This window comes from Microcaecilia unicolor, chromosome 6 (assembly GCF_901765095.1).
Source record: "Microcaecilia unicolor chromosome 6, aMicUni1.1, whole genome shotgun sequence".
Taxonomy (NCBI): Eukaryota; Metazoa; Chordata; class Amphibia; order Gymnophiona; family Siphonopidae; genus Microcaecilia; species Microcaecilia unicolor.
The window spans coordinates 115476501-115501233 of NC_044036.1; the positions used below are offsets into that span (position 1 = coordinate 115476501).

Consider the following 24733-nt stretch of genomic DNA (forward strand, 5'->3'; position numbering starts at 1 on the left):
GGCCAGTGTTAGAAGCAGGATACTGGGCTAGATGGACTCAGTATGGTGGCTATTCTTAAGTCATCTTCAAGTGTTAACACGATATAGTGAGAGCTCTTCAACTTTGGATCAATACAAATTCTAAGCTTCTGAGGCTTTTTTTTCTTCACTATAACCATATTGCTGATCCAATCAGTTGGTTCGGTCAGAAGTGCAAGCTGATTCATGTTTTTCTAACTTGATAGATGGGTGTTCAAATTAATGAGTTATCAACAATCAATTAGTGATGTTAAGTGGCACTAATCTGGATTTGGGCGCACATTGACCTGTGTGCTCTTTTTTAACACTGCGTGCCTAAAATGTATCATGTGCAACCCAAAAGAGGGTGTGGCCTTGGAAGGGGCATGGACGAGCCAGTGGCATTCCCAAAATTTAGGCAGAGTGTTATAGAATACCAGGAATTATGCACTCAACTTGCACCAAACTTTGAGCACAATTTACTGAAAGTGGCCCCTACAATTCTGCAACCCACCACATGCTAGGAAGTCTCTCCTTTATAGAGAGAAAACACTATGCTTCAGAGTTTAAAATAAAGATACACTAAATGCAGCAGTGCACACAGAAACATTCTGTAGTACAATTAAAGGTCAAAGATAACAATAAACAGATGTAGGAAAACAGTGAGATATCAGTGAGCCAGTAGGTAGCATCAGCATAAATTAATATCTGTAAGAGACTGAACTACTCTTTTGATTATATCACCCTATATAGCAGGGGTGGGCAACCTTGGTCATCGAGGGCTGTAACCCAGTAGGGTTTTCAGGATTTCCCCAATGTGTATGCATGAAATCTATTTGCATACAGTAGAGACACTGCATGCAAATCTCATGCATATTCATTGGGGAAATCCTGAAAACTCTACTTGGTTGTGGTCCTTGAGGACCAAGGTTGCCCACCCCTGCTATATAGGGTCCTGGGCAGCCCACAGCCAGCCAATATTTCTTAGTCTCCACCAGATGGTAAGTTTTTAGGGCTGTGCAGTCTGGGTCTGAGATAGTCCCTGGTCAGGATCTTGGTTTGAGTCAGCCCTCTTGGGGTTAGCGTGACCCAACTGGATTGAAGATGGAGATTAGGGTAAGAAAAAGCAAACGAGTACCAGGATAAGTTAAGGCTGGTTCACAGAACCTAGAGGTAATGAAACCAGTGGTTTCCAGGTCTCCCCCCCCCCCCCCACCTCCCCTCTGTCCCCGGTAGGGGTGTTGGCTGTGATACCCTTCTGTCCTCCTCCCCAAGTACATGGCTTTTCGGCGTTGCTGTTTGGGCACCACAGATCTTTTGAGCTATGGTAGCTGTGTGCTCAAAAGTCTTGCCTTAATTTTGTACAGCTCTTGCCACATTCTCTATCAGTATGTCTGTCAGGGCATAGTAGTACTGGGCAGAGTCTGTCACAAAAGTCCCACTGGAGATCAGGGAGCTTTGTGTGCTTGGAGTCCAGAAAGGATCTGAAGTGATCCCAATTCTTCTCCTCAGTCTCCAGATGCAGCACAATAAATTCAGGTGTTCTTTCAGAGCATTGCTTGTACACAGATGACATCTAAACCCAGAAGCTGTGTATGTACAGGGTCCCCTTCTTCCACAGTTATTATAATTTTGGGCTGGTACACTTACATTTATTTATTTGTTACATTTGTATCCCACATTTTCCCACCTTTTTGCAGGCTCAATGTGGCTTACATAGTACCGTAAAGGCGTTTGTCGGTTCCGGTATGAACAAATACAAGGTATGAGCAAATATAAGGTGATATTGTGGTAGAATGTATAAGGTGATATTGTGGTAGAATGAGGTTCATGTATGGTAAATACATTGGGGAAATTTAGGCCCAGATGATCAAAAGCCCCGCGCTGTTCCAAACAGCGCCCTAAAAATAGCACCGGGACAGCACAGGGCTTTTCTGCATCGATGATCAAAGATAATGCATGCAAATCTAAGCAGTGCTATTATCTTTGATTATCTTGTTTTAGTGCGGGAGAATTGTGCCGAGCATGCGCTCAGCACAATCCTCCCGCACTTGTTTGACAGGTCTGGGCTGTCAAAAGCCCAAACCTGTCAAACAGCCTGCCGAGGCCCAAACAACGAGGCCGCCGTCAGGCAAACCATCTCCCACCCTCCCACCCAGCGATGGGGGTGGGGGCTGGAGGTCCGGAGGACCTCCGGTTCCCCCCCCCCCCCATGATCCACCCCCATGTTCACGGAGGGCTGGAGATCCGGTGGGTCTCCAGCACCCCCACCCCCTGAACCCATAGAAATCCAAGTGGACACCTCCCGCATAACGCTGTCCTACCCTCCTACCCAGCGACAGGGGGGGGGGCTGGAGGATCGGTGGGTCTCCAGCCCCCCAAACCCCCAAACCCCCACAAATCGTTGATTGGCCACCTCCGGCCAAAGGATCGCCCACATGGTGAAGTATCGACGGGGGTGGGGGCTGGAGGTCCAATGGACCTCCAGCCCACCCCAACTCCTCCCCCCCAGCGTTCTACTTAGAGTCCCTGGTGGTTCGTGGTGTGGTGTCGTGAACCCCCCCTCCCGACCCCCCTACCTTTTGTTGGAGGAGGGACGCAGCCTGCCTGCCTCCCTCCTCTTCTAGTCAGTCGACGCCCAAAATGGTGGCGCCCAGCCCCGCCTATTGCATCCTGGGATGCGCTGGGCGGGGCTACAGACCATGTAAGGGAGCGATTCCCCACCCCCGTCGATACATCACCGTGTGGGCGATCCTTTGGCCGGAGGCGGCCAATCAACGATTTGTGGGGGTTTGGGGGGCTGGAGACCCACCGATCCTCCAGCCCCCCCCCCCGTCGCTGGGTGGGAGGGTAGGACAGCGTTTTTCGGGAGGTGGCCACTGGATTTCTGTGGGTTCAGGGGGTGGGGGTGCTGGAGACCCACCGGATCTCCAGCCCTCCGTGAACATGGGGGGGGGGATCATCTGGGGGACCAGAGGTCCACCGGACCTCCAGCCCCCCGTTCGCGTTTGCTTTGGGGGGGAAGGGAGGCCTGCCAGCATGCAACTGCATGCTGGACAGGGCTCACCATTCCTCCCCAATGATCCGCAAAATCTAACGCCAGCTCGGAGCTGGCGTTGATTTTGCTGCAGCCAGCGACCCAATCTTTGGCGCGCTGGTCGCTGATCATTGGGGATGAATGCGTTAAGCGCCGATTAGCATGCATTTGCAAGCTAATTGCGCTAGAAGCCCTGTTTAGCATGCATTTGCAAGCTACTTGCGCTGACAGCCCTCGAGTGTGCTGTTTCAGGCGCTCGAGGGCTCTGATCATGGGTCAGCTTCAAACTCTGGCGTTAACAGCCTCTAGCGCCAGAGTTTGCTTTTGATCATGAAGGCCTTAGAGAGGGAGAGGAAGAGTTAGGATATGTCCATTACATTCTTTGGTTACGTTATGTCTCAGGTATCCAGGTTTTTTTATGTTGGGTCGGTGGGGTATGCTTTTCTGGAATGGTCTGTTTTTAGTGCTTTTCGGAAATTTAGGTGGTCGAGCGTAGTTTTTACTACTTTTGGCAATGCGTTCCATAGTTGTGCACTTAAGTAGGAAAAGCTGGATGCATAAGTAGATTTGTATTTGAGTTCTTTGCTGCTTGGGTAGTGGGGGTTTAGGTATGATTGTGCTGATTTAATGGTGTTTCTGGTTGGCAGGTCGATGAGGTCTGTCATGTATCCCGGGGCCTCACTGTAAATAATTTTATGAACTATCGTGCAAATTTTGAAAGTGATACGTTCTTTGATTGGAAGCCAGTGCAGTTTTTCTCAAAGTGGTTTGGCGCTGTCAAAACGCGTTTTTCCAAATATAAACCTAGCTGCTGTGTTTTGGGCGGTCTGAAGTTTCTTTATGATTTGTTCTTTGCATCCCGCATAGATTCCATTGCAGTAGCCTGCATGGCTTAGTACCATTGACTTATCAGGTTGCGAAATATTTCCCTCGGGAAGAATGGTTTCACGCATTTTAGTTTCCACATTGAGAAAAACATTTTCTTTATGGTGGATTTCACTTGGGTCTCTAGTGAGAGGTTCCGGTCAATGGTTACTCCGAGAATTTTCAAGCTGTCTGAGATAGGTAGAGTGTAGCCTGGGGTGTTAGTGGGTTTGTTTGTATGTATTGTATTGGGATGAGATGATGAGACAATGTGTTTTAGTTGAAATGCATTTACCCATGAGTTCATGATGTTTAAGCTGAGCTTGATTTCGTTGGTGATTTCTGCCAGATTGTATTTGTAGGGGATGTATAATGTAACATCATCAGTGTAGATGAATGAGTTAAGGCCTTGGATGGATAAGGCCTTGGCTAGTGGGGTTATCATTGTTGGATTATTTGTAGTAAATAATTAGCAGATTTTAGTACACACAGCTTCAGCTTTAGAAATGTTAATTTCTTTCTTCATCTCTCTCTCATTCACCCCTGAATAATTCACTGCTGAGTCACTTTAAAGTTGAAGTAACAAAACATCTGTTTACTCACAGTTTGCAGTTAGATTATAATCAGACAGGCTTATATATACATATTACTATACATTTGTATTATCAGCTCCTTCCATGTGCTTAGATGGTAATGGATGCTCACACCACCATAGATCCTCTCAGGTTAGGAGAGATCATGAGCTCCATGTGCTCCATGTGCTGCATCTGCTGCATCTGCTGCATCTGCTGCATCTAACCCCCACAGGAAGTTGCATAGCTGTGTGACCTCACTAAGTAATTCACATCAGAAGTCACAGAGTAATCACAGAGAAATAATAGGTGACAGGCAATGCATGTAAAATACAATTACATTCCAACAAACCCCTTCTCATGCATAACTGTCATGCAATTATTTATTCATACAAAGTCCAAGCTTTATACGCAGATTCACAAAATGTTCTCTGGGTAACGGTTTGGTCATGATGTCAGCTGTCATCTCACTGGTGTGACAATAGTGTACACTGATGACCCCTTCTTTCGCCAACTCTCGCACGTTGTGGTATTTCGTTGCGATGTGCTTGGTGCGTGACTGAACCTTGTCATTCTGTGACAGTCGGATGCAGCTCTGATTATCTTCCATTATCTGGATTGGTCTCTTTTCAGCTATTCCGAAATCCAGCAAAAGTTTTTCAATCCACATCAGTTCTCTGCACGCTTCCGATACGGCCACGTATTCAGCTTCTGTAGAAGACAAACTCACAATACTTTGTTTATGACTGGCCCATGAAATTTGTACATTTCCATACATAAACACATATCCACTTGTGGATTTATAATTAGAATGATCCCCTGCCCAATCTGAATCACAGTAACATATTAGTTTTGGATTACTATTGGCTGAAATCTTTAATTTACAATCAATGGTACCCTTTAAATACCTTACCATCCTTTTAACTGCAGTCCAATCTGATTTGGTAGGTGAGCTGACCCTTCTGCTCAAAATTCCTACTGCATTTGCTATATCAGCCCTGTATGTGGTAGCTAGATATAAAAGCTTACCTATGGCTGATCTATATTGGATGTTATCTGGTAAAGGTTCTCTTACTGTTTCATCCTTCAGAAAATCAGTGATCATGGGAGTGCTTACAACTTGGGCATCTTGCATACCTAAACTTTCAATAAGCTCATTTATTTTCTGCTTCTGGCTTAGAAGATAAGAACCATCATTTTGTTTCTCAATTTCTATACCAAGATAGTATGACACATTACCAAGTTCTTTTATCTCAACATTGAGGTTTAAATATTTTACAATGTCCTTGTACTCTTGCTCACTTTTGCTTGCAATGAGCAGATCATCAACAAAAGCTAAAATGTATGCATATTGTCCATTTCTGCACCTAGTGTACAAGCATTTATCTGCTTCACCTTGCTTAAAACCTAAATTTGTCAATATTTCATGCAATTTTTCATTCCAACATTCTGCACCTTGCTTTAATCCATAAAGACCTTTGTTTAATTTACACACTAGCTGTCTTTGTTTTGTATTTATGAAACCTGTTGGCTGTTCCATGTACAAGTCTTCAGTTATATCTCCGTGAAGAAATGCTGTTTTCACATCAATGTGTTTGACTTGCATGCCTTTTGAGACTGCAATGCTCAGAAGTGTTCTGATTGTCGTGTGTTTCACTACAGGTGCAAACACTTCATCAAAATCTTCTCCATATTTTTGAAGATATCCCTTGCCACTAATCTGGCTTTATACCTTTCCACTTTTCCTTGTGCATTCCTTTTTAACTTGAATACCCATTTGCATCCTATAGCTTTCTTGCCAGGAGGTAATTTTGTAAGAATCCAAGTATTATTTTTATCCAATGCATCAATTTCTTCTTGTGCAGCTTTATGCCATTCAGCAGCTTCTTCTGCTGGCATTTTCTCAATCTCATCCCATGTTAAGGGCTCTTGAGCTTCTGCTGACTTTGTTAGGTAAGACAGTCTTGGGGGTGGAACACCTTTGTTTTCCCTGGATGAGCGTCTGACAACAGGTTGGTCTGACCTTTCCGCATCCTCTAAATCTGAGAGTTCTTCTCCAATTGATTCCCCTTCTCCAACTGTACTGTCTTCTTCAATGATCCTTTCTGTGTCTGCTTCCTCTGCCTGTTCCTCGTTAGATACAGGTGAGTTGCTTTCAGACATCTGCCTTGGTATGGCATTTATATACACTGGCATGTCTATTATGGTTCTAGTTTCATATTCTGGATGATAAGGCTCATCTGGGATAATCCAGCCTTTATCAACCCTTTTGTTTTCATCAAAATATGTAACATGTCTTATGCCAACAATGCCAGTTTTCAGATTCAAAATTCTATATCCTTTGTGTCCTGGAGTATAGCCAACTAAGATGCCCCTTTCTGTTGTGGAATCCAGCTTATGCCTTCTTTGCTTTGGTATATGAGCATATGCTGTACTTCCAAATGTTCTTATGTGTGACAGGTTTGGCTTCCTACCATGCCATGTCTCATGTGGTGTGCGCTCAGCGCCTTTAGTTGGCATTCTGTTTTGTAGGTACACTGCTGTGAGAATGGCTTCCCCCCATAGTCTTTTAGGGAGATTGCTATCTGACAGCATACATCTGGTCATTTCCACAAGTGACCTAAATTTTCTCTCTGCAACAGAATTTTGCTCTGGTGTATAAGCTACTGTTGTGATATGCTGAATGCCTTCTTGTTCTAGAAATGTGCGCATGCTTTGTGAAGTGAACTCACCACCATTGTCGGTCTGAAGAACCTTTGGTTTTCTTTCAAATTTATTGCTCACCATGGCTACGTATTTCTTCAGCATGTCTGTGACTTGACTTTTTTCTTTCAGCAAATAGGCCACACAATATCTAGAGAAATCATCCAAGAATATTAGCACAAATCTGTTATTTCCCAATGATGGGATATTAAACGGTCCACATAAGTCACTGTGTATTAAGTCCAGCACTTTATTACTCCTATTTCCTGTGTATGCAGGAAATGAGGGTCTCACACCTTTTTGAGTAACACAGTCTATGCATTTCTCCATTTTACCAGCATCTGCACTTATCTGAATGCCGGTGGCCAGTTGCTTACTGTAAAGATCCTGGATCACCTTAGAATCACGATGTCCCAGGCGGCGATGCCAGATTTCCAGACTACATTTACCATCATTCTTCCTTACTTGCGCCATATGTGAGGCTTCACCTGAAATGTTCAGCTTATAAACATCATTATGCATAAAAGCTTCAGCATACACTTCATCATTTTTAGAGATTGTGCACTTACTGTTTTCAAAATGAATCGCAAATCCCTTCTTATCTAATGTAGATACACTAAGCATATTGCAAACTGCTTGGGGAATATACAAGACATCACTTACAGGAATTTCTTTAACTTCATTAGACACTTTGCATTTTAAGAATCCAATACCTTTTGCTTGGATCTTAGCAGTCCCTGCGTTTGCAGTTTTAAGAATTCCTTCTTCTGGACACATTTCCTGAAAGAAATTCTTACAATTGGTTAAATGGCATGTGCTCCCCGAATCCAAAATCCAAGTACTTTCATTTGAATTATTATTTACCATAGTCAAAGATTTTTCTGCCATTAGAAAGCCCTTGTGTTTATCTTTGTCCTTCATACATTTCCTGGTTTGAAAATTCTTTAGTTCCATTGGCTTAGGTGAGCTAGAGGGAGTGTTTTGTGTTTCCTTACACCATTTAGATACATGTCCCTCCTTTCCACATGAGTAGCAAATCAGCTTGCCCTTGGGTGGAGTTTTCCCATAGCTCCGCCTTCCTCTGTTCTTTGCCAAGAAATTTGTTTCATTTCTCTCTGACTTGCTTTGAGAACACATCTCCTCAGAATCATTTATTATGCATTCCTGCCTTAGTTTTGATGTTGTCTGTTCAAAAGATTGCCCTTCAATGGCCTCATTTACAGACCTAAAAACATCAAACTTCTTTGATAGTGAGGTAAAAGAAATGCTCTTTTCAATGCATCACACATGGGAATTCCAGAAAGTTCTAACTTTTGAAATGAAGACATAAGATGCATAATGTGATCATTACATTCACTTTTATCCCTTAATTTGGTTTCATTCAACTCTGCCAACCAAATTGGTTGCTGCTTTGCATATGTAGTTGCATACATAGTTCTCAGTTTATATAAAATGTCCTTTGGTGTATCTTTTCCCTCCACTAATATGGCTTGTTTCTCTGAGAGAGCTTCCAAAAGCATGCACTTCACATAATAGTTTGCATTGTCCCATTCAGCCATATTTTCAGCTGTTCTGTCTTGGTCTAAGCATATATTTAATCCTTTTGCTCGAAGGAGACATATGAATCTTAGTTCCCACTGCTGATAATTAAACTCAGTTAATTTTGGCACCTTGAGAGAATAGAAAAATGGTGAATTTCTTCCCTCAGCCATTTTCTTAGCCTTCTGTCTGCTGTGTGGGGGGAGAGAGAGACAGACTGAATCTTTCCTTTAAAACTTAAGAGAAAAATGTGGCCTTTTTTTCTGCCTGGTAATATTTCTCTTCTTTTTCAATTCCTGAGCCCTGGGCCCATAACCCTTTTGTTGGATTATTTGTAGTAAATAATTAGCAGATTTTAGTACACACAGCTTCAGCTTTAGAAATGTTAATTTCTTTCTTCATCTCTCTCTCATTCACCCCTGAATAATTCACTGCTGAGTCACTTTAAAGTTGAAGTAACAAAACATCTGTTTACTCACAGTTTGCAGTTAGATTATAATCAGACAGGCTTATATATACATATTACTATACATTTGTATTATCAGCTCCTTCCATGTGCTTAGATGGTAATGGATGCTCACACCACCATAGATCCTCTCAGGTTAGGAGAGATCATGAGCTCCATGTGCTCCATGTGCTGCATCTGCTGCATCTGCTGCATCTGCTGCATCTAACCCCCACAGGAAGTTGCATAGCTGTGTGACCTCACTAAGTAATTCACATCAGAGGTCACAGAGTAATCACAGAGAAATAATAGGTGACAGGCAATGCATGTAAAATACAATTACATTCCAACAATCATGAGGTTGAAGAGGATCGGTGATAATGGTGATCCTTGCGGTACTCCACAGTCTGGTTTCCAGGGTGACGATATGTTTGTGCTTGATTTCACTTGATATGTTCTGGTGGTTAGAAAACCCTTGATCCAAATAAGAGTATTTCCACCAATTCCAAAGTAATCTAGGCGTCTTATCAGTATATTATGATTAACCATGTCGAACGAACTGGACATGTCAAATTGGAGGAGAAGAATGCTTTTGCCTATTGCTATTTCCTGCTTGAATTTAGTTAGGAGAGTAAGTAGTACTGTTTCGGTGCTGTGTAGGGGGCAAAATCCTGATTGTGACTCATGTAGTATAGTGAATTTGTTTATGTAATCATTAAGTTGTTTGGTTACCAGTCCTTCCATTAGTTTGACTACTAATGGGATAGAGGCTACTGGGAGGTAGTTGGTGATGTCACATTATAGACTAACCAAGGTGCCACCTGCCTCGATCAATTTTGTTACACCAGACTAACCAGCTACCACTTTTAAAATGTTTTATCAAGGAATACATCATTATCACCGCTATCCTAGGACACTTAAGAAAGGATACCCCAAATTTTAGTACAAGCATTGCAGGAAATGAAGGGGGAGAAATTTTCCCTACTTGTATGTCAAATTAAAAAACACATATGCTCAAAATATTGAAGGGACCCCTGTGATGAAACACCTAGTACCCACTCAGTGATAACCCTGTGGCCACCTGGAGGGTGTCCCCCCAGCACTGCTCAGGTCCACATGCCACTTGTGCTCTACACAAGTACCCTCCACCCCACCGACTTGGTCTTACTTTCCTCTGGGCAAGTCTCCCACTCTGAAGTTATTTCCCAGTGATTTCTAGGTTACTGGGGCCACACTCTCAGGGGTCCCACAGCTCCTGGAAAGCACCCACAGACCCAATACACAAACCACCAGGATTCTTAGTTCAGGACAGCAAAGGTAATAAACTTTAGGTTTATTATCACAGAACTTGAACAGTGAACTATATAAAACAGATGGAAAAGTAACAGGCAATAATAGGTAACTGACTATGGATCAATTATAAAACTAAACATTTGTCTACTACCTAAGTAGTATCTGGGGAATTCAGGAAATATAACTGCTCACAGGGCCTCAGAGAAGAGATCTTTTTCTCTCCTCTCCCTGAGACAACAAAATTACCTCACACTTAGGCGAGAAAATACTGTCACTTCTAAAACAGCTTTACGAAGAAAAACAGTCACCATCTGCTGGCCAAACAAGGGAAATGCACTGCATGAAATATTATTAGAGTTCACAGGCTGAAAAACCCACAGTTTCGCTGCAACCCCAAAATACAAATATTTTTTCTTTATTATGCCTGGTTGCTCTGAAATAATTTGCGTTATTATACACAATCTCCAAGAAATAAATTTTAAAATGTGGTGCTGGGAGCTGATTGTTGCACCTCTCCACGTTTTGAATGGATCTTACCTGATATACAAATATAGAACAAGGCAGTACAGAAGGACCTCCATAGAGTCTGCCCGGTTTCTTTCTTAGTGGGTCCATTAGAAAGACCCCAGTCAATCTTTATAGTTTTCCCTTCACTTATCTGCAACAGGGACCCCTCTGCTCTTTTCTTCTACACTGATTCCTTGGGAAAGATTTCTCAGATTAGTCCTTCTCAACCACTGCAGTCTACTAATCTTCAAAACAATCTGCAAAAATACCTGTGGTGAGAAGCCTGGGGATCTTATGCAATGTTTGACAGTTTGGTGTGCAAGATGGGAGGATCCAGGTTCTGATGTCTTAAATTAAAATGCTACTTGGTTGGGTGTAAGAACCGCTATTTAATTTCAAACTCACAAAATAAACCCTACTCTAAACTTTACAGAAATAACCAATTTCAGTCTTCCCAAGAATCTCTTCTACTAAGGTGTAACTGTGCTGCATTGGTTTCCCTGCCTGGTTCATGCAGGCTTCCTTATGAGTCAGTTTCCCTGTCTATAGGTTCAAGGATCGACCCTGTGACTGACCTTCTGTTTGTAAAGTCCCTTCCCGGTTTTCTGTGTAGGGTAAAGCTCCATTTAAATGAATGTAAAGTTTTTGGATCCTAGAAAGCGGGGGGGGGGGGGGGGGGGGGGGGGACATTCTCCTGTGTGATTAGATTCTTTAATCACCTGCTCCTGTACCCTGCTTAAATGGAAGAGGCTGTGGGTGTAAGAAGCAGTGGAGGAGGCCAGCGAAGATGAGTCAGGGGATGGGCTGTGGGCTGCTGAGCCCCTTCAACTGCCAGCTGCAGGGAGGGTGACAGCAGAAAGAGCAGCAGAGGCAGCAGTGCCACCACCCATTCCTACTCCCTCTGTTGTTGCAGGAGCAGGAGTACCCCTATGGCTGCTGCCTCTAATAAGTGTCCCTCTGGGACACTTTTAGATACTGCCATTTGGGTACCCATGCCCAAAAGTTCACACCAATGAGTATATGCGCCCAAAAGTTCTGCTTCATCTCCTCCCCTACTTAGCAGCAAATGTTGTGTGGCCTGCAGCTGCCACCATTCCAGCATCAGGTCTAATGACCAATAGCAATCTTGTCATACAAGGAGATGTGTTGGCAAGCTATAAACGTGGTCTCAGGGGACAGCAGTACCTTTCTAAGTATCTGTAGTATCAGTGCATTTGATGTGGCTGCAATGGTTAAAGAGGCTCCTCCCTCAAGTATGTCAGTGCTTTGGTGAGAACTGCCACAATTTTAGCTGAGGGAACTTCAGAGCGAATAGAAGGGGGACAAATCCTTTGATGGGGTGGCTGCAGATCTGGGTCTATAATGGTTTTCCCCCCAAATTAGTTTTGCTAATACATAAAGACCTTCTGCCTCTGGAAAGCATGGTGACATGAGTCTGGCAAAGTCTTTGCTTTCATTGCTGTAGCCCAAAGAGGACTTTGGAGGATCTGATTGATGTTTGGGGTCTCTGGCTCCCTAACTGTATGGGAAAAGCCTGCAGGGGTTCTGGCAGAGCTAGAGGAGGAACCTCTCGAAGAAGGGGACATTCCTCGTGAAGAGAATACAGCAGTAGTTCATAGTTTTCATATGGACAAGGTGGTGATCTTAATCTTGCAAGTGATCTCGGTATTAAAGATCTCAGAGGAACACCCATCAGTAGATGACGCCATAGAGCAGTGTTTCCCAAGTCTGGTCCGGGAATACTCCTTGTTAGTCAGTTTTTCAGGATATCCACAAGAATATGCATGAAAGAGATTTGCATATAACGGAGGCAGTGTATGCAAATCAGGTTCATGCATATTCATTGTGGATATCCTTAAAACCTGACTGGCAAGGGGTACTCCAGGACTGGACTTCGGAAACACTGTCATAGAGAATCCATTGCTTGAGTGGATCAAGAAGCCAGGCAAGGCCTTCTCTGTCCACTGTGTGATCAAGGGTATGTTTGTGGGAAACACTGGATGCCAGGCTGAAGATGGGTAAGTCAGGTCCATAGCCAGTTGTACTAAGTGCGCATGGAAGAGAAGGAGAAGTTGTGCCTTCCAAATGTGGATGCCTTGGGTTGGCCATAACCAAGAAGATGACTATTCCAATGGAGGGAGGCGCCGTACTTAAGGATACACAAAACTGGTGAATGGAGGGCCTGTAGAAGAGTCATTTGAGGTGTCAGCACTGACCTTGCAAGCAATAAACTATGGTGGCTGTGTGACCCATGTATATCTGCAATGGACAGAAATTACCAGATGGGTCCTCGGCAGGGCCCTTAGAAGGTCTCTCAAAGACGTACATAAGAATTGGATTCTGAATTATTAGCAAGAGCATGGCAGATACTCTTATTTATTTTGTCATTCCCAAGAAGGAGAGCATGCTCCGTTCCATCTTCTACTTGAAGCAGGCCTTGAGGATCCCACAGTTTCATATGGCGACACTGTGGATGGTGATCATAGCCACCCATCGGGGAAAAGTTTTAAATTTCCTAGATTTCATAGAGGTTTATTTACATATCCCCATTTTGGAGGAACACTAATGGTATTTATGTTATGCCATCTTTGGGGAGCAGTTCCATTTTTTAGCATTTCCATTCCAGATGGCTACTGTACTGAGGGCATTTACCAAGGTAATGGTGGTGGCGGCGGCGGCTGTGCTTTGGAAGAAGGGGGTGCTAGATTTCCTGAATATGGATGACTGGTTGATCCAGGTAACGTTCTACAAGGAAAGCGAGGTTTCAATGACTCAGGTGACAGCCTTTCTGCATGAGTTGAGCTGGGTCATTAATTTTGCTACAACCAAATTGATCCTAAGCCAGTCTCTGGAGTATTTAGGTTCAAGGTTTGACACTGCAGGTACAGATCCTCTTGGTGAGTCAGCCCAGGGCCTGGAATTACCTTCAGGTTCTGGGTTTGATGGCCAGGTACTGTAGGCGAGGGCCCATATAAGACCATTATAGATATCCCTCCTGTCACTGTGGTCTGTTCAATTCCAGGATTTTTGGGGAGTGGTCTAGCACAGTAGTTGAAGGATGCCAACCTGAGGCAAAGAGTGGATTTGGAATCTCTAGAGTGGACAATTGTGATGACAGCCATGAGCTTCTCTGGATGCAGAACCCATTGTCTGATGCAGGATAGAACAATCCTGATTATTTTGGGTGAGATTCAAGCTTCTGCTACCTACCTGATTATTAGAAATATGGTGTCTTTAAGCCACATGTAAAAACTGCATATTTTTTCTACTCTAGCTAAGAGATTTCCAACTTAAGATGCTGCAATAAGAGCATATTTACTGCATATTTTTGTTTTAGGGATAGTCTTCTGCATGTTTTCATTCTGTGACCCCTAGTAGATATGGAGACGTATTTTCAAAGCACTTAGACTTACAAAGTTTCATAGTAACCTATGGAACTTTGTAAGTCTAAGTACTTTGAAAATGAGCCCCATGGTGGCTCTACTTTGGTCCAGAAGGCTATGGTATAGTGATGTCATGAGACTGAAGGCAGGAGATTCCTTACCATTTCTGGAAACAATGTGCCTTCTGCTTCAGGGGCCAATTTATATGTTGCACTCATTTCAGTTCTGTTTTACAAACCCAGTCTTCATAGGGAATGATTTCTTAAGAGAGGATATTCTGGTTGGGTGACTTCACCACCACTGCAATCCAGGAAGCAGTCAACTTCTTTGTACATATCTAGGTATGGCAAGTGTTTGAGGCTTGGTGCCAGGAATAGGGTGTTAACCAAGGCAGTTTGATAATAGAAGATGGCATGATGTCATAAGGCTGAAGCAGGTCTCCACCCAGTCCACCCAAGGAGGTTTTAATTCTCCCTAATGTAGGGTTATTATATGGCTCCAGAAAAAGGAGGACAGATTGAGCCAGTCTGGGTTTTACTTCCATTGCTTTCAATGGAAGCAAAACCTGGATTGGATCTATGTGTCCTCCTTTTTTCTGGAGCCATATGGTAACCCTAACCCAATGTATCCACCACCATCTTGGTACACCAAAAACAATGAAATTGATGGGACAATAAGTTCTGCCTACTGGCTTCTGCCCATATAATGGGCCAGATAGGCTCATGCCATCTCCTGTTATCAAACTTCCTTGGTGTTAACTCATGTTTGTTGCTTCTGGACATTTTGGCCTTTCTCCAGGATAGTCTTAAGAAGGGATCAGCCTTGAATTTCTTGAGGATTCATTCCTTGAGCAGCCACCATCGTGTGTTTATAGAAGGTTGGTGCAGGGTTGGCCTATTATGACTCAACCAAATATCTCAGGCCCCCTCAGTGTTCTGTGATGTATCCTTGGGATCCTAATCTTGTGCTTTTGGCTCTTGTGAAAGCTTCTTTTCAGCCTGCTGTATTTTGGAGATATCTCTGAAGGATATTAGGTTAAACATGGTGTTTCTCAAGGGCAATCAGTTAAGCTTGAAGGATCTCAGTAAATGTTTCTTGTTGGGAGCCTTTCCTAGTGATATCTGAGGTGATGGCAGCAATTCATCCAATTCCTTTCTTTTTACCCAATGTCATGTTGTCATTTCACATTAATTAGTCTGTATTTCTTCCAGTCATAGGCGCCGACTCTGTGGGTGCTGTGGGTGCTTGAGCACCCCCAATATTTTGAAACCCGCCCCGCCCCCCGCCGTACCTTTAAATATTATAGTTTTGCTGGAGTCGCGGGCAGCCGGCATTGAAGACATCGGCAGGCTTACGCCGGTTCCAGCAGCCTTCCCTTCCCTCGTTGCAAGTCGGATGATGGCTCCGCCCTCGTAGAAACAGGAAATACGTCAGAAGAGGGCGGAGCCATCATCCGACTTGCAACGAGGGAAGGGAAGGCTGCTGGAACCGGCGTAAGCCTGCCGATGTCTTCAATGCCGGCTGCCCGCGACTCCAGCAAAACTATAATATTTAAAGGTACGGCGGGGGGGGGGGCAGGAAGGGCAGACGGGAGAGGAGAGGAGGGTTGCTGCACATGGTGGAAGAAGGGGAGAGGAGGGTTGCTGGATGGAGGGAAGGGGAGAGGAGGGTTGCTGGATGGAGGGAAGGGGAGAGGAGGGTTGCTGGACATGGTGGAAGAAGGGGAGAGGAGGGTTGCTGGATGGAGGGAAGGGGAGAGGAGGGTTGCTGGACATGGTGGAAGAAGGGGAGAGGAGGGTTGCTGGATGGAGGGAAGGGGAGAGGAGGGTTGCTGGACATGGTGGAATAAGGGGAGAGGAAGGTTGCTGGATGGAGGGAAGGGGAGAGGAGGGTTGCTGGATGGAGGGAAGGGGAGAGGAGGGTTGCTGGACATGGTGGAAGAAGGGGAGAGGAAGGTTGCTGGATGGAGGGAAGGGGAGAGGAGGGTTGATGGACATGGTGGAAGAAGGGGAGAGGAAGGTTGCTGGATGGAGGGAAGGGGAGAGGAGGGCTGCTGGACGTGGTGGAAGAAGGGGAGAGGAGGGTTGCTGGATGGAGGGAAGGGGAGAGGAGGGTTGCTGGACATGGTGGAAGAAGGGGAGAGGAGGGTTGCTGGATGGAGGGAAGGGGAGAGTAGGGTTGCTGGACATGGTGGAATAAGGGGAGAGGAAGGTTGCTGGATGGAGGGAAGGGGAGAGGAGGGTTGCTGGACATGGTGGAAGAAGGGGAGAGGAGAGGGCAGGGGAGAGGAGAGTTGCTGGATATGGGTAGATGGAGGGGAGGGTAGGGGGGAGAGGAGGGTTGCTGGACATGGAGGGGGAGGGAGGAGTGAGGAAGGAGATGAGATAACAGAAAAGGAAGAGAGTAGAAAAACTGCACATGGATGAAGAAAATAGGCAAAAGCTGGATCCACTGGACAGTCAAGTTTGCGGAGGACCCAGCTTTTACTTACGGATGTAGGACAAGAAATGAAGAAGAAAGGCGGAAAGTAAACAAATAAATGGAAAGGAAGCCCTGGAAACGGAGTTAAGAGGACAGATAGCAGCAGAATCGGATACTGGGCCAGCACAATCAGAAAAACAAAGTCACCAGACAACAAAGGTAGAAAAGATCATTTTATTTTCATTATAGTGTTTGGAATATGTCCACTTTGAGAATTAGGTGTTCAACATTAAAAGTTTATTTACTTATTTATGACATTTTATCCCACATTAAACATGAATTAGGATGTTTTGTGGCTCTACATGAGAATTGTGATATTATGATCCCTTGTTTCAATATTGTTGACGGTCTACATTTTCCGTATGGGTGGTATATTGGTGTATTAGGTTCTGCCCAGTGTAATATTTATGGTACAGTAAGGTTCAGAGTGTGGTTTTGCACAAAGTTGTGCATAGTGTTTTGCAGTTGAGCGATTGTGGTTAGTATATGCTTTGAGCAACCACTTTATTCTTTGACATATGATACATAGCTAATATCTAAATTTAATAAAAGGTATTAATTGTGACATTTATTTTTTTTTTCTGTGTGTGATCAGACAATTATGGATTTAAGCTCCACCTCTGGCCCCACCCCTAACCCCACCCCCTTTAGCCTCCCCAAACAGTTGGGCCACCGACCGCCTATGAACGGCAGTGAAACAAGAAGAGTACAGCTGGCTCTGTCTTCAGCTTCTCCTTCCCTCTCAGCGTCCCGCCCTTGCATAAACAGGAAATGAGGGCGGGACCACAGCTGAGCTGAGAGGGAAGGAGAAGCTGAAGACGGAGCCAGCTGTACTCTTCTTGTTTCACTGCCGTTCACTCGGGTAAAATTAGTTTTAACTAGTCAAGGCTTTTTGATTTCATATTTTGATGTCACATAAATCAGTTAAAACAAGCTGATAGTTTAATGCATTTTAAATTAAATATGTTTTTTTTAGACAACAGTAAAATATTTACAAGGGTGTGAAGACTTTTGCACGGCCCTGTATCCTCCACCCCTCTAACTGTCCTGACCTGAGGAAAGAGGTTTTGGCCTTTGAAAGCTAATTGAAAAATGTATTTAGTCCACTAAAATGATATATTTTCCATTTTTTGTTGTATTTGTATTTGTTAACCTATAGTATAGTGATTGAAATATGTCAGTTTTTGAAATTTGCATCTCTTTATATTTGCACAGTATAGGGGGACTGAGGGGTGGGACTGTTCAGGGAAGAAGTCCTGGTGCAGGTTGCAGGCAGCCTATGAGCGGTGCTGCCACTGCCTAGGTGAAGACTGCAGTAGACAGAATTTTAAGGTATTGGGGGGGGGGGGGGGACGCACTGCTTGTAAAAAAAAAAAAAAAAATTCAGCACCCCCAATCATTTTGAAAAGTTGGCTCCTATGCTTCCAGTGTTTCAGTCAGAAGAGTGTCAAGGGTCTTCAAGAAATGTGCATCTGTTGGACAACCCAGAAGAGTTAAGGCATTGTTGAAAATATCAGTGGCTCATTGGGTAAAGGAGGCCATCCATTCAGTGTACATTCTTCATGGTTATACAGTTCCTGCAAGTTTGTGGAAGGTGTTGTACTTGAAAAGGCAGACTTTGTCTTGGATGGAGTTTGGCTTAATCTTGCCACAGAACATTTGCAGGGCAGCCACTTGGTTATCTTTGCTTTTCTTTGTGTAGCATTACAGATTAGTGGAGGAGTAGCCTAGTAGTTAGTGCAGTGGACTTTGATCCTGGGGAAATGAATTTGATTCCCACTGCAGCTCCTTGTGACTCTGGGCAAGTCACTTAGCCCTCCATTGCCCCTGGTACAAAATAAGTACCTGAATATATGTAAACTGCTTTGAATGTAGTTGCAAAATACCTCAGAAAGGCAGTATATCAAGTCCCATTTCCCTTCATGCTAGACAGGACACAGCTTGAGGGGCAAGAATGTAATAGGCAGGTTTGTCCAGGCCCCTCACGTGTTAGATACCGCTTTAGTACTTCGCATACATCTGGAAGGACAAAGAGAAAGCTGAATTAGGTCCTTCAAGTCCTGTCTAGGACCTGAACATTTGTCCTGCAGAATAGATCTATGAAAGAGAAGTGACAGATTTTAGAACTTGAGAGGGACTAGTGCCATTTGCCTCCAGTATTGTGTTACCACTTAGTTATTGATCAATGTGCCAGAATCTGGCTTGTTTTCAGTTTTCTTTCCCCTCATTTCTTTTAGGGGGAGGGGGGATATACTGTTTTATTATAGAAATAGTGGCTGGATCTGGGCTGCCCAGGACCCTATATAGGGTGATGTCATCAAAACCAGTAGTTCTCATTCCCCCTCTGCTGGTAGGAGAGATTAGACTTACACATCAGAACTGGTATAGAAAGAGTTAAAGAAAGGATATTAGCAGGTAAGACCTAATTTCCCCTTCAGAGATACCCAACAGAATACTAATGCGTAATACTGAGTAACTGCAAACATCTCAGATTTTCTTCCTCTTTCTTATCTTTACATTTTGCAGTACTTTTGCAAGCATTCTTTTCTGTTTGTATTTTACATAAATAAACAAATTACTAAAATATCTTTGCATAAACCCCTGGATTTGATAAAGGTCGCCCAAATTTGGGTGCAGATCCCAGATCAGCGCCCAAACTAATTAGTTGATGGGATCCAATGATTTAATTATTGGCACTAACAAGCACTTAATTGGCACTAATTATGGTTTGTGCATTGCTCTGGCTACACACTATTCTGTAACAATGGGCGCTTAAATTGGGATCGCGCCCAACTCAAAAGGGGGTGTGGCCATGGGAGGGGCATGGGAGGGTCAGGGGCATTCACAAAAGATGAATGCAGTGTACAGAAGAAAGTGGATCTGTGCCCAATTGGCATACCAGGGTTCATACCAGGTTTCAGCTGGTTTAAGTCCTTGCACTCAAAGTTGAGTGCCAAATTTGGCACAGAGTGCTCATGTCAAAGCGCCCTTTATAGAATAGTGTTGAGTGCTGAATTTTTAGTGGCATTATTTGTAGAATCTGGCCCAAAATATATACGTAGTTTTGAAACTGAAGGCTTTAATAAGCTTGACTACTTTTGAATCTATTATTTGTTTGAATCTTCCCAGCTGGTATCTTACATCCCAATATTTCCATGGAACCAGCATCAGGAGAAATGACCGAAGGACAAACCCTTGTAATCAGATGCTCCATTATCGAAGTCTATGAGAGATTAACGTTCATCCTGCACCACATCTCAAATGGCTCAGGATCCTTGCTGATTAATTCAGAATCCAATGGTTCTACAGTGTTTACCTTGACAGGAAGCAATTCTACTGGAAATTACACCTGTCAGTATGTGGCACATGTTGGGGGACAGAGCTTCCATTCTCCACACAGTCAGACTCTTCAGGTCACTCTGCTTCCTTCCTCCTCAGGTACAATCACTTTCTTTGAAAAGAATGTTATCTTTTTTTTTTTAATCTGTATTTATGCATACCAAATAATATATAATTAGAACCATAATTAAAATGATCTTCACTACAAATTAATGTTCTATGTAATATCTCTCAATTTACTATGGGCTTAAGCATTCTTTGATAACTATAGCAATTAAGTGATTATGGCTATACAAAACCATTAAGAGAGTCATTTACTAATGGTTAATATATGCTGTTAGTAAATAACCCCTAAGTAGTTAAAAATACACGGAAATACGCTTACAGAGAAACGTTGTAAATGATGGCAGAAAAAGACAAAGGCCTATATTTTAGATATGTTGAACAGACTTGAACAGAGACATCCAGGTCAACTTGATTCCCCTTATATTCTCCCAGCAGTTTACAAAAATCTGCTGAACACAGATGCTTTTGTAAAATATGTATAAGGACATGAAGGAGTGCACATTTATTTCCTGGCACATATAGTGGAAGCAGCATTTTATATATTTCCACTTGCATAAAGAGTGCATCATCCACTTATAAATAGTACTAAAAACAGTGTATGCAATTTAATTGAACGTGCTAATTAGCGCTGATAATTAGCTTGTTAGCAAGCAATTATTGGCACTAATTTGATTTTGTTGAAATGTACACGTGTATATTTAGGCGCTAGATCTGCACCTACATTTTACGTGTGAGTCCAAAAAGGGGGCAGAGAAATGAGAGGGTCAGCAGGTGGATTGGGTGCACTCCTAGAATTTACACTCATAATTATAGAATAAAGGGGATCCGCACCTAATTTAGGTATGAGGATTTGCACCATGTTTCAATTGGCGCAAATGGCTGCTCCAAAAAGTTAGGTGTGATTCCCAGGTGTAAGCACTAATCTATAAACCGCACCTTACTTTAAGCGAGGTTTATAGAATGGGGGGGGGGGGGGGGGGGGTTGGTGCTGACCTTTTAGGCACCATATAAAGAATCTAGCCAGTAATGTGCTGGCACTTCCACCTCTAGCCAGTTCATTTTCTAAACCTAAACATTTAAGGGCCACCAATTAATTAGTTAGGCCACAGTTGGTGTTTGTTGGTTTTGAAGGTAGAAATAAACAGGAGATTAAGATGAATTACTCATTTAGGGGCCCTTTTTCTAAAGCTTAGTGCGCGCTAATGGACATTGTTATGTGCTAAATTCCATGCAGCATTAGTGTACACTAATTCTTGTTAGTGCACACTAGGTTTTAGCAAAAGGGCCTAGTAGTCCCTTATGTAAAGTCCTGGCTGAAACGATGTATGCTTTTGAACTGGTGGAAAATCTGACTGAAATGTTTTTTACTTAGACATGTATTCTCTATGTATAATGGAGAGTACACATGTAGATTTTTGGCCCACTCAAGCCATGCCCAAGCCATGAGTATGGCTTGTGTGACCTACATGTGTAAATTTAGATAGACATGGGGAAGCTGCTGCTTGCCCCAGAATTCGTAGCATGGAATTTTGCTACTAATTGGGTTTCTGCTAGGTATTTGTGACCTGGATTGGCCACTGTTGGAAACAGGATACTGGGCTAAATGGACCATTTGTCTGACCCAGTATGGGTATTCTTATGTACTTCTGTTATGTTCTTAAAATATCAACGTAGCTACAAATACCACTCTAATGTGAACTAAAGGAGGAAAATGGCACTTATTACACAATATAACAGGAGGCTATCCACTAATATTCAACATATCGCCAGCTAATTTTGGCAGCCAAATTAGGCTGCCGAAATTGCAGGCCTTTCTTTGGCTGGTTTCAACTAACTGGCCAGCATTGAATATTGACTTTTTTTTAAACATTTGTACCCCGCGCTTTCCCACTCATAACACGTTCAATGCGGCTTATACAGTGGTGGAAATAACTATTTGATCCCTTGCTGATTTTGTAAGTTTGCCCACTGACAAAGACATGAGCAGCCCATAATTGAAGGGTAGGTTATTGGTAACAGTGAGAGATAGCACATCACAAATTAAATCCGGAAAATCACATTGTGGAAAGTATATGAATTTATTTGCATTCTGCAGAGGGAAATAAGTATTTGATCCCCCACCAACCAGTAAGAGATCTGGCCCCTACAGACCAGGTAGATGCTCCAAATCAACTCGTTACCTGCATGACAGACAGCTGTCGGCAATGGTCACCTGTATGAAAGACACCTGTCCACAGACTCAGTGAATCAGTCAGACTCTAACCTCTACAAAATGGCCAAGAGCAAGGAGCTGTCTAAGGATGTCAGGGACAAGATCATACACCTGCACAAGGCTGGAATGGGCTACAAAACCATCAGTAAGACGCTGGGCGAGAAGGAGACAACTGTTGGTGCCATAGTAAGAAAATGGAAGAAGTACAAAATGACTGTCAATCGACAAAGATCTGGGGCTCCACGCAAAATCTCACCTCATGGGGTATCCTTGATCATGAGGAAGGTTAGAAATCAGCCTACAACTACAAGGGGGGAACTTGTCAATGATCTCAAGGCAGCTGTGACCACTGTCACCACGAAAACCATTGGTAACACATTACGACATAAAGGATTGCAATCCTGCAGTGCCCGCAAGGTCCCCCTGCTCCGGAAGGCACATGTGACGGCCCGTCTGAAGTTTGCCAGTGAACACCTGGATGATGCCGAGAGTGATTGGGAGAAGGTGCTGTGGTCAGATGAGACAAAAATTGAGCTCTTTGGCATGAACTCAACTCGCCGTGTTTGGAGGAAGAGAAATGCTGCCTATGACCCAAAGAACACCGTCCCCACTGTCAAGCATGGAGGTGGAAATGTTATGTTTTGGGGGTGTTTCTCTGCTAAGGGCACAGGACTACTTCACCGCATCAATGGGAGAATGGATGGGGCCATGTACCTTACAATTCTGAGTGACAACCTCCTTCCCTCCGCCAGGGCCTTAAAAATGGGTCGTGGCTGGGTCTTCCAGCACGACAATGACCCAAAACATACAGCCAAGGCAACAAAGGAGTGGCTCAGGAAGAAGCACATTAGGGTCATGGAGTGGCCTAGCCAGTCACCAGACCTTAATCCCATTGAAAACTTATGGAGGGAGCTGAAGCTGCGAGTTGCCAAGCGACAGCCCAGAACTCTTAATGATTTAGAGATGATCTGCAAAGAGGAGTGGACCAAAATTCCTCCTGACATGTGTGCAAACCTCATCATCAACTACAGAAGACGTCTGACCGCTGTGCTTGCCAACAAGGGTTTTGCCACCAAGTATTAGGTCTTGTTTGCCAGAGGGATTAAATACTTATTTCCCTCTGCAGAATGCAAATAAATTCATATACTTTCCACAATGTGATTTTCCGGATTTAATTTGTGATGTGCTATCTCTCACTGTTACCAATAACCTACCCTTCAATTATGGGCTGCTCATGTCTTTGTCAGTGGGCAAACTTACAAAATCAGCAAGGGATCAAATACTTATTTCCACCACTGTATATTATATACAGGTACTTATTTGTACCTGGGGCAATGGAGGGTTAAGTGACTTGCCCAGAGTCACAAGGAGCTGCCTGTGCCTGCAGTGGGAATTGAACCCAGGTGCCCAGGACCAAAGTCCACCACACTAACCACTAGGCCACTCCTTGAAACCAGCCAGAAATAAACCAGATATTCAATGTTGGTCACTGGAAATGGCCCGGCATTGAATATCTGGGCTCAGCACCAACTGCAAGAGGCAGCTGCCTACCTCCCATGGTCTGAATATCTTCCCCTCATAAAATGCCAGCGCTAAAAAGCACTTTCCATGGAATTCTATATATTGCGTCTTAATTTCCATGTGGAAATCAAAGCATATTCTATAACAATGCATGTAACTTAATTGTTTAACTAGCTAATCAGCGCTAATTGGATGTTAAGCAATTATCAGCACTAATTGGCATTAAGATTATTTACATGCACAAATTGCTAAGCATATTCTGTAATGTGGTGTATGTAAATTCTAAGTCACATAAGGGTCCTCTTCCTAAGGTGCGCCGAAAAATGGCCTGCGCTGGTGTAGACGCGTGTAAAAAATGAAATTACCAGCTGGGCCATGCGGTAATTCAAAAGTAATGCACATAAGATGCATGTACGCACCTATGCGGCTTAGTAAAAGGGCCCCATAGTTGAAAAGGGGCTGTGGGGCATGGGCGTTTCTAAAATCTATGCGCATTGTTATGGAGTACACCCGCTCTGTGCCTAATTTAGGCATCGGGATTCACACCAAGTAAAATATGGCATAAATGGCCTTAACTAAATTTGGTTATGTGGCGAAGCGCATGGCGTAATTCTGTATACCGCACAGAAATTTAAGCCTATTCTATCAAAATTTAGGCATACTATAGAGAATACTACCAGGTGTATTTTTTTCCATGCGGAATTTTCAGGCGCCATATATAAAATCTAGCACCTTTTAGGTGTAAAAATCTATCATAGGCATAAAAACCGCCTC

The 24733-nt window shown here is 43.6% G+C and overlaps 1 protein-coding gene across 1 annotated transcript in view; it reads left to right on the forward strand.

Moving 5' to 3' along the window:
* LOC115471580 (deleted in malignant brain tumors 1 protein-like) overlaps window positions 1-24733 on the forward strand; it is a 339289-nt gene that overhangs the window by 294769 nt on the left and 19787 nt on the right. Inside the window, exon 18 of the mRNA XM_030205253.1 lies at window positions 19951-20259. Within this exon, the coding sequence (XP_030061113.1) occupies window positions 19951-20259 (309 nt within the window). The remainder of the gene's footprint in view (window positions 1-19950; window positions 20260-24733) is intronic.